This window comes from Nanorana parkeri, unplaced genomic scaffold (assembly GCF_000935625.1).
Source record: "Nanorana parkeri isolate BGI_ZX_2015 unplaced genomic scaffold, ASM93562v1 scaffold549, whole genome shotgun sequence".
NCBI lineage: Eukaryota > Metazoa > Chordata > Amphibia > Anura > Dicroglossidae > Nanorana > Nanorana parkeri.
In genome coordinates this window covers 1,028,811-1,040,060 of record NW_017306817.1, presented here as the reverse complement: position 1 = coordinate 1,040,060, position 11,250 = coordinate 1,028,811, and the positions used below count along the sequence as shown (strand labels likewise).

At 44.7% G+C, this 11,250-nt stretch overlaps 1 protein-coding gene across 1 annotated transcript; it reads left to right on the top strand.

Moving 5' to 3' along the window:
- Window positions 1-1,104: 1,104 nt before the first annotated feature.
- Window positions 1,105-5,891, top strand: LOC108791406 (tubulin alpha-1A chain). Its single transcript, XM_018561887.1, has 4 exons — window positions 1,105-1,225; window positions 3,513-3,735; window positions 3,817-3,965; window positions 4,714-5,891. The coding sequence occupies exons 1-4, from the start codon at window positions 1,223-1,225 to the stop codon at window positions 5,692-5,694; spliced, it is 1,356 nt and encodes a 451-aa protein (XP_018417389.1). The 5' UTR covers window positions 1,105-1,222; the 3' UTR covers window positions 5,695-5,891.
- Window positions 5,892-11,250: the final 5,359 nt, after the last annotated feature.

The following is an 11,250-nucleotide window of genomic DNA, read 5'->3' as shown; positions in this document are numbered from 1 at the left end:
TCATTGAAAAAAAAATATAAGACAGTGTCTTATTTTCGGGGAAACACGCTAGCTATTGCACCCGCCCACTGCTGCTGTCAATCAGCAGAGGGGGACCTGCAGTTCTCCATCAGGTCCTCTTCTAGTGATTGATAGCAGCAGAGGGCAGGTGCAATAGCCAGCTTGCTATTGGATATTGCAAATTGAAATAGCCAATAGGAATCTAGCTATGCATTCTTATGCTGTTTTTATTTTAATCTGATGGCAGCAGCTGTCAGAATACAAAAAACAAACAAACCTGAAAATAGCAAAGAAGCTATTGCTTCCTCTGCTATCATTTCAGGGGGGTGTTCTCCCCCCTGTGGATGGGGGCAGAGGGCACCTCCCTGAAATAAGAAGGGCACCTCCCTGACATTGCTTCTTTCAGGTTGGGATCCCTGATATATATATATATATATATAATAAAATAATATCACACTGATGGGGTGTATATCGGTCTGATAGTGTATTTCACACTGATGAGGTGTATATCACTCCAATGGGTTTTATATATATATATACACCTGTGATATATGTATATATCACACTGATGGGGTGTTTATTGCTCCGAGGTGTACATCCCTCCGATGGGTTATATATATATCTCACACTGATGGGGTGTATATCGCTCCGATGAGGTGTACATTACACTGATGGGGTGTGTATAACACTCTGATCACGGTGATGATAGCAGGGCGGTCACACTATTGTGTTTAGATTTCTCACATAGACGTAAATGAGGTTTATTCTTTCTTCTAGGGAAAAACTATAATTGCATTCGTTTTCCAGCAGCTCCGTTACTACTCACCCTATTCTGGGCCAGGCGCTGTAGAACTACAGGCACCAGCACAGCTATCCAGTCCACAGCCACGCCTAGATCGCTAACATGGAGCTACAGGTAGCCGTGATTGAAGGGCTGGGACGAGGCGCCGCCATATTGGCGCATGAGGAGGCAAATTAAGAGACCAGGCATCTGCTCCCGCCTCCCACATTCATACACCTCATTCCGAGGCTTCGTCCAATCAGCGGCCAGCCGCACCTTATTAGCATAATATATGCCGATGTCACCGCAAAGCTTATAAAAACCGAACATCGCATCCTCTCCTCATTCTGTTACTTACATCCACTCGTAGCTGCTGGATAAAGTAACGTCATTTTTTTTATTTTTTAAACCTTACTCTTCGCGGACTCCTCATCCTTAACCATGGTGAGTAGAAGGGGATGGTGTGTGCAGCCATTTCTTTGCTGTGGTCTATGAGAATGCGGCATCCTCCTCTGTGGCCTTAGAGTGGTCGTCATGGAGAGCAGCAGCGCGCTGGGTACCAACGGATCCATCTCCCCCCGCTCGGGGGAATTGGGTTGGGCGTGCGGACGGGGGCTGGTTTCTGCCGCTCTACATGACCGGGGCGGCTGGTGATGGGTATTAGCCAGGCGTAGTGGGAGAGTAGTCACCATCACCAAAGGGCTGATGTGTAAAAAGAAGCTTCTGTGATGAGAAGTGTTACGTCTGGAATACATCACATACCGAACGCAATGCGGCATCTGGTTGCTATCAGCAACTGCTTCATCCTTTTGTAGGGACCCCTGGTACATGAATGTGATTTAACAGCCTGACCCTCTCCATCTAATTCTCTCCTGAGCTCATCTATGTATGTGGTGTGGCTGTGTTCCTCCATTACTGTGACTTGGAAAGGTAGGGAATGTATGAGAGGTCTCAGATACTCTGATCAATGCTCCACCTTTCTGCCACATTACTCACACTTCTAGGTATGTATAGCATGAAGTCATTGAGGGAAAAAAAACTGGAGCAGGCAGAATTTGGAGCAGTTGCCATTGACAACCAATCAGCTTCTCTTTTTCATTGTCAAAGCTTAACAGAGTGAACTGAAGCTAGAAACTGATTGGTTACTATGGGCAGCTGCTCCAGATTCTGTCTGCTCCAGTTTTCATACATTCCCCCCATTCCGTTGGCTACAATATGCAATCTCATCTAGCCACTTGAATGAATGAACGAATTTGCATGTTCATGTGTAAAATATGCCAGTAAGATCCTCTGAAGGCAGATTTGGGCTATATTTTTGTATGCCTCTGATTGATGATCAATAATATAGATCTAAATGTAGGGAATGTATAAAACCTGGAGCAACCAATCAGCCTCTTTCATTTGCAAACCGTAACGGTACAAATTGTTAAAAACAGCTGATTGGTTTCTATGGGGGACTGCTCCAGATTCTGCCGGCTCCATTTTTGATAAATTCCCCCTGATGTGCATCGGCGAAGATGGAGCTGCGTGACCTCGGAGGTAATGAAGAATGCCTCTAAAGGGGCCATCTTCTTTCTGCCCGTGTACATGACAAAAGCATGTTATTGTGATTTGGTTCTTTACAGCTGGTTTGGGTGGGTGTGCTGGTTCCCCTCCCCCATCACTGTGGATTGATTGTACGCTGCATTCATGTGTCACCTTTGTCTGGTGATCGCTATTATTCCTGGGGACCAATGCGTTCCATGATGACATATTGGGATCGATATATTTTAGCTGCAGATCAGCTTCAGCTATGATAAAGATTGTTTCTATCATAAGATGATCCATAAGCGTTCTACTAAAGGCAGCTAGACTTCATAGTGCATAGCTTAGTGAATGGGATGAAGCTCTGCGGACATCTTTTTTGGTCCTTGCACGTGATTGTGTATTCTGTACAATGTGAATTATTATTATACAGAATTTATATAGCGCCAACCGTTTGCGCAGCGCTTTACAATATAGAGAAGACATTACAATCACAATACAATTCAAGACAAGATGGTAAGGAGGGCTTCTCACCACATTCACTAAATGAAGTGAAGACTCCCTTGCACAGTGTGCGGCTTCTTTCCCTTTAGTAAATCACCCCATTGTGTTGTGTGTACAGGGTGTGCTGCCTTATCCCATGTAGCAGGGAGACCTCTTCATTCGTGTCTTTCTCGGGTTGACGTCATCCGCCCCCCACAGGGAGTGTGAAATCTGTCAGCCCTCATACTGGATGCCTAGAGGCGCTGGTTTACTATTTTGAATGGTGCTGAGACAGACGACAGCTGTGGGGTGGAGGAAATGGAGGACTTGTAAGGAGAGCCATCCATCTGAAAGGATAATCCTGATTCATTTGAAAAGCCTCTTGCAGATGTTCCTCTTTTCATGGGCAGGCGGATGAAGTGTGGGGGTGGAAGCTGTGTGCAGGCTCCTTTATGGAAACGTGGAAGTCATGTCAGCTGACTGCGGTGGGTGGGAGGAACCGTGGTACTGCTTTGGAAGATTCAGGCCTGCTTCAGCAGTGGACATTACATTGTTAGTGACGTGTCTGAATGAAGATGTTTCGGAAATCAAATTCAGATTGCTCAGCAGCTTTACATACACATTATTTGCAGGATTCATCGGTGATGTGCAGTGTTTTACAGCCTAATTCATCGAAACGTTGCTATCACTTAGTATTTTGTTTTCTCTTTTTTTACCTTTACAGCGTGAGTGCATCTCTATCCACGTTGGCCAGGCTGGTGTGCAGATCGGTAATGCCTGCTGGGAGTTGTACTGCCTGGAACATGGCATCCAGCCTGATGGGCAGATGCCAAGTGACAAGACCATTGGAGGAGGGGACGATTCCTTCAACACCTTCTTCAGTGAGACTGGAGCTGGAAAACATGTCCCCAGGGCTGTCTTTGTGGACCTGGAACCAACTGTCATTGGTAAGAGCTAATTGGTGTTAATTCTTCTCCTTTAAATAGTCAAACCCTCTCCTAAAAGCAATATCGTAACTCTTATTACAGATGAGGTACGAACTGGAACATATCGTCAGTTGTTCCATCCAGAACAGTTAATTACAGGCAAGGAGGATGCAGCCAATAACTATGCTCGTGGTCATTACACAATTGGCAAGGAGATTATTGACTTAGTTCTGGACAGGATCCGAAAACTGGTAAGTCTATATATGGGACTATAGAACGGTCCATTTTACTGTCTCCAATGTGATTGTGACCAACGGGAACTTGTTTTTCTGCATATGTTATGGTAACTGTTTAAAGCCACACATTGATATTGCTAACTTTCGGCGTGACCATGGCTGTTCATTCGTTAAGTGTGTGCATCTAGCCATGTGTGGCTTAAAGATCTGTGCAAGTCAGATATGACAACCGTACGGGGTCGAGCTATTAGAATAACATTTCCTAAAAATATATAGGTCAACAGAACATTGTTTGGGGCTCTTGGCTTTCCCATATTTTTGGAATCTTGAGTATAAATGGATACTTGAGATGCGATTTGTAGAAGGTATCTGAGTATATGCACCCAAAACATTTATCCTTCCATGGCACAGACGGGCAGGCTGAAAATCCTGTTCTACGCACAAAACCTAATGTCTCCAAAGATATCCCCATCATCTGTATACTAGGAGTGACAAATCCAAAAAGCCTCACATGCACAGGTATACACATTCTATACTAGTGTCTTATGGCAAGAGACAAAGTTGCATAAAATGATGTGATCTACAACAATGTTAGAGCGTCTTGTAATCTGGATTCCATAAAATCAGATACATTCATTTGAGCAGGTGTTCTCACTTTAGCACAATTGCAGTGTTCCCATAATAGCATTATTTTTCCTTGCATGCAGTGAAGTTTTTTCTCTATTTCTACCTATTCTAACCTATGGAATGTGTTCTTCTACAGGCTGACCAGTGCACAGGACTTCAAGGTTTCCTGGTCTTCCACAGCTTTGGTGGCGGTACTGGATCTGGCTTCACCTCTCTGCTTATGGAACGTCTCTCTGTTGATTATGGAAAGAAGTCCAAGCTGGAATTCTCCATCTATCCAGCTCCCCAGGTGTCAACAGCAGTTGTTGAGCCCTACAACTCCATCCTGACCACTCACACCACCCTTGAGCACTCAGACTGTGCTTTCATGGTGGACAATGAGGCCATCTATGACATTTGCCGTAGAAACCTAGATATTGAGCGCCCCACCTACACTAACCTCAACAGGCTTATTGGTCAGATTGTGTCCTCTATTACAGCCTCTCTCCGATTTGATGGAGCCCTGAATGTAGATCTGACAGAGTTCCAGACCAATTTGGTGCCCTACCCTCGTATCCACTTCCCTCTTGCCACTTATGCCCCAGTTATATCAGCTGAGAAAGCCTACCATGAGCAGCTCTCTGTGGCTGAGATCACCAATGCTTGCTTTGAGCCAGCTAACCAGATGGTGAAATGTGACCCACGTCATGGTAAATACATGGCTTGCTGCCTGTTGTACCGTGGTGATGTGGTGCCCAAAGATGTTAATGCTGCTATTGCCACCATCAAGACCAAGCGTAGTATCCAGTTTGTGGACTGGTGTCCTACTGGTTTCAAGGTTGGTATTAATTATCAACCACCAACTGTGGTACCAGGTGGTGATCTGGCCAAGGTACAGCGTGCTGTGTGCATGCTGAGCAACACCACTGCTATTGCAGAGGCCTGGGCTCGACTGGATCATAAGTTTGATCTTATGTATGCCAAGCGTGCCTTTGTGCACTGGTATGTGGGTGAGGGTATGGAGGAAGGAGAGTTCTCTGAGGCCCGAGAGGACATGGCTGCCCTGGAGAAGGATTATGAAGAGGTTGGTGTAGATTCTGTGGAAGGTGAGGGTGAGGAGGAAGGAGAAGAGTATTAAACCAGATCTTGCTACATTATAGGCATGTGTTTTACCCATAAGTTCTCAGCTCAACACCGAGGCTTTTTAAACAGTTTGCCCAGTCTTTGAATTGGTATGAAAAATGCAAAAATGACAATCTGCTTTTAGTAAACTGTTACAATATGCAGCCATGTCATTGTTCCATCAGTGTAATTGTATCAGATCTGGAATAAAATCTTTAAAAAAAATTGGTTGTCCTGTCATGACTATGAAATTCAATCTTCAGGTTTAACCACAAGTTAGAGTAACAATCACTATTTTAGTACACTAGTTCATGCATTCTGAGATCTGCTTACTTTCAGTTCTTACACCAGTATAGAAGATGCTACAAATGAATGGCAATGACATTACTGGGCCTCCATGTGAGAACATGGCACAGAAAGTTCATCAGACAACATTTCTGGAAGGATCCACGGGTGTTTGCACTTATCAGAACAAATATAACAAAACTCTCAATTATATATCTAAAGACTAAACAGGAGATGGTAATTGTCAGGCTTTACACGTCCTTAAGGCTTGTTTCTACATGCGTGTAACTGCTTTCATCTGTCTTTTGCTGGTTTTTATTCTCTCCAGCAGTTCAGTGATTTTATGGGGTTGGTCACTCAGGAGTATTGGCATATATTTGGCCATTTGCTTAAATCAGCAAGTGTCACTAGTCTTCTAGCAGAATAGTTTATGGGACAATGACTCAATAGTAAAGTTCTGGACCTAGTAAAAAGAAGAACTTAGGCAATGGCAGAGACTTTACATGCATGGTTAAGGTGGCAAATAAACTGCCTTCATCCTAGGAGTTTTAGGACTTGATTACTTCTGTCTGTCTGTTCTGGACCCAAGTACTAAAGTCAGCCACACATACAGAATTTTTGGTGGAAGACCAGCAATAGCAGCCCACATAGTTGATTCTGGACAGGTTGACTTTCTTGGTTCCATGTGGAAATGTCAGGGGTCTGTTTAGACCCCAGAGATTTCACCATATCCCCCCCAACAGTAAAAAAATGAATACAAAATTATTAGAAAATAAATAAAAAATGTGTAAAAAAAAATTAAAATTTAGATTTAGTCAGAAAATAATTTTTTTTGTGCGCTGATACTGATTTTGGTGTGTTTTAACAATTGAATTGTGTATTTTTATCGATTTAATATTAATTTGAGAAACATTTGCGCAATTATCGCAGGGCCTACAAATTTAGTATCACCATCTTTTTGTTCTACCGGGCCTGCGTTTTCAGAAAATATATGGTTTGGGGGGTCTTTTACAAACGCTAGCAACGCAGCAGTTGAAAATCAAATAGGAAAATGTTCAAAATCAATAGGAAAAAATTGCAGAAAATTCAAAAATGGCTTGGCCAGCTGATTTGAAAAATGTTCCGGAGGGCTTGGCAGCGAAAGGGTTAAGGCTCCATTCACATAGTGTTTGCGTTTCCTGCGCAGTTTTCTGTGGAAGATCGCATGGGGCGCAAACGTTATGTGCGAAACTGCACAGATTCTGCTTATTTGCAGCTATTATATAGCCGAAAATGTGCTGAATCCTTAAAAATTGCACTAGTAGTATTTTTGCGGGCTGCACAGTTTTGTACCGCGCGTCCGCTGCAAATGTCGGAACGATGCACATTATAGTGCATTGTTTTTTCTGTTTAGAGCAGCTCTGCACTTATTCGGTCGGCCGAATACGTGCGGACAACCGCTCCTGTATGAATAGAGCCTAAAAGTGCAGTAACGTGTCTGTGCTTAAAGGAGAACTATGAGGTGAGTGCTTTTCACTCACCTCATAGTTCTAGCCGACCTGTGACAATGAGACTGTCACAGGTCGGCTCAGTAGATCGGGAAGTGAGCGAACACATACCGGCGTTCGCTCACTTCTCGATCCTGTCACGGCTCTCTGCCTCGACAGGGGAGGGGCTGGATTCCCCACTCCGATCCTCCAGCGCTGACTGGCGGAACGGGAGGGGGCGGGTACAGCTGGCTCTGCCTATCTAGAGGCAGATCACGCAGGTCACTCACGCAGCTAGGCGGATCCAGACATAATTGTCGGGATCCGCTTCAGCTGCGGCGTCTCAGTATACCGCGAGCTGTAGCTCGCGGTATACTGAGCTTAGGGTGACGGGAGGATGCTAGTTTGTATCCTCCCGTTACCCTAAGGAGAACTATGGGGAAAAGCCCTGACCCCATAGTTCTCCTTTAATAAATATGGGGACTAGTTTAATGCCGCCTTGTTATAGGCAGACCATAAGTCTACGTGAAAATAAAGCATATATTAAATATTTAAAGCCCATTTGCACATTTCTGTTGTGTGCATTTTTCATGTGTTCTACTTATTGCAATAGAAATGCACGTTGATGTGGTGGTGCTGTGTTTTTACATGCCTTTTATTTCATGTTGACATGAGTGATTTAAATAGAACCACAGGCTGCAATGCAAAGGGATGACAACCGCTTTAAAGGTGCAAACCAATTAAAATGTTAAACTCCAGGGAAACATTTGATTAACCCTTGCAGTGGGGCTTACCCCCACACTGCAAGGGTTAACTGCTTGTGTTTAGGTGTCAATGACAGATTTCCACGAAGCTCTTTAAGCTTTGTAATGTATACAAGGAACAGATTATGACCACTAAGGGCTTGTTTATTCATCCCTGGATTTCATAGGATTCAGATTAATGTAAACTGAGTTTTCTAAATTGTACCAGTGGAGGAAAAAACACTTCTCTATCATGCATTGATGGACATTGGGTTCGAACCATGGACCACTACTGCTGTCTACAGAAGCACTGGACACTAGGTGCAAAGAGGCCAGCCCCTAGGAGATGAACCCTTCACATACAGAGCCTGCTTAGGTTAGCTAGGTGCAAGATGGACAGGTCCTAGGAGATGAACCCCCTCCCATACAGAGCCTGCTTAGGGTAGCTATGTGCAAGATAGAGAGGCCCTCTAGGAGATGAACAGCTCCCATACAGAACCTGCTTAGGGTAGCTAGGTGCAAGATGGAGAGTTCTCAACCTGTCCTCTCTGGCCACTGATGCTGCAGCACCATCTAGGCGAACTAACACTGAGAGGGGAGCAGGCAGGAGTGAGTGGAGGTGAGTGCTTGATCACCACAGAGCCCGCACTGGGCACCACAGAGCCCGCACTGTACGCCAACAGAGAGTCCTTCTAGCCACCTGAGAGCCCGCATAGCCTCCCGAGAGCCCACACAGATACTAGTATTGGTGCATCCCTAAATTTAACGGTTGGGGGTCACCACAACTTGGCAAATGTTACCAGGGGGTCCCGGCCCTAGAAAGGTTGAGAACCACTGCTCTAGGAGATGAACAGCTCCCATACCAAGCCTGCTTAGGGTGCTTTAGAAGGATGGATGTTGAGTGTTCCTGTGGACAGATTGCAAATCTAGCTGCATCTGCAGGTCTTACTGACATTTTTAACAAATGCTGTTATTTGAACTCACTGGGACAATGGTGTAGCTAGTATATTAGACACTTAGGGTGTCAACCTCTCTCCCACCTCCAAAATTCTGAAATCAAAAACCATTAGCCAGAAAGACAGTAAAAAAATGTTTTTGAAAATTGTACCTGCCCATGAAAAATGGCTTAATAGTGGGAAATGTATTGAAGCGTGGAACTCCTGGACAAAAATAATTTTTTACACATAACTTTTCATAACCATCAATGCTATGTTTGGAGAGGAGTTGCCAAGGCCTATGAAGAGAAGCAAATCATCCCTACTGTGACGTATGAAGGTGGATCTCTGATATTTTGGGGGTATTGGAGCTACAGTGACACAGGAATTTAGTGAAATTGATGGCAAATAAATGCTGCATATAAGTAAATATTGCAGGAGATTTGTAATCAATCGATGCTGTGCATGGGGCACACTAGGACTTTCCAATGTGGCAATGATGTGAAACATAGGGCCAAGTCAAATCTTCGCTGACTGCAGCAGAAAAAAACATAAAAAGGTTCTGCAGTGGCCATCATTCTTCTGACCTCAACATTCTTAAGGTGCCCATACACTGCTCGATTCTCGTACGAGAATCGCAGGAAATCCCGCGATCGTACGAGAATCGAGCAGTGTGAACGAAGACGTGCGACCGTTTCTACTGTACGGTCGCACGTCTTTTGTCTAAGGAGCACGCTAGAAAACCAGCCGAAAATCGTACGATTTTTGGCTGGTTTGAACGGTGCTCGGGAGACAAATGCCGAACGGGCCGCTGTGCGCACACGCACACTGCCCGTTCAGCATTTCGGTCATCGGAAGCCCGCTCCTCAGGGGGGCGGGCTTGCGATGATCGAGAGTACGATCTGCCTGTCCAAGATGCGCAGATCGTACGTTTTTTTAATCACTTTACAACCATCGCAAGACTAAGGTCTTGCGATGGTTGTACAGTGTATGGCCACCTTTAAGCTGCTTTGGACATACCTCAAATGTGCAGTTAATATAAAGTCCTCAATCTAAAGAATTGACAGCACCCGAAGGCTTCTTGCCGAGAATACACAGCTTTACCACATGAGAAAATAAAGGGCCTTGTTCAAAATGATCACAAAACACTGCAAGTATAACATGATGAGTATTCAGCTAAATGATAAGACAAATAGTAACTTGTGTATAGTTAGAATCAATAATGCAAAACAGGGTCAGAATGGCAAAGAACATGTAAATACTGCAGAGTAATGCAAAACAGATTATGAAAGCTGCACAACCATGGACTCTTCACAACAATGTGTCTTAGTTAGGGTAACATGGCTGCATTGCATAGTCTCTAAAAGATTCTATAGTAAAAGAGAGCATAGCTGAGATTCACTACATCAATCAATAAAACAGTTCAGAACAGAAACACTTGTGCTTATCCTCATAAACATCATCCTCTGAAGTCCAGGGTAGCTCGGGAAACAGCTGAAGGGATTCCAGGCCTGAGGAGACGGGGGGCTACCCCATTGAAACTAGAGTGCTCTGGTTGCAAATGGAGATGTGCTCCCCATAGTAGTCTTTTGGAGAAATTGTGTGCTATTAGGCTTCTACCTGACTGCCCACACACTGATTCTGACAGTGGAGGCCTCCTTGCATGGCTGTAGATCACTTTCCAGCTATCTCTGCCTCATCAGATGTGATGTCTCTGAACTGCTGAGGCAGAGAAGCAGAGAACATCTCTTCCCTGGGTGTGTCTAGGAATCCAGGGATTTGTGAGAAAATTAGTTATATGGGCCTGTGCCTGCATTTGAGACAATTTACTTCACCCCACTTGAACTTGCATGCTTGCAGACCATTTTCATTTATCCTATGCATAGTGTACAGGGCGTCTCCTGAAGTTAGGCCTCAGAGGACCTGAGCTAGGTCACCATTGGGCTGAGTAAAATTGTCAAGATCCATGGCTTCTCCTGGGGGTCTCAGCCGGGGCGTATTTACCGCTGGGGGGGGCGGCAGGGGGCTGTCTTGCCTGGGGCAGCAGAAAGTGTAAATACGCCACTGGGTCTCAGAGATAATAGTGGAAGAGCAGGAGTCAGCCACCACTGAACTACTGGTGGCAGGGATGTTTGTGGCTCAA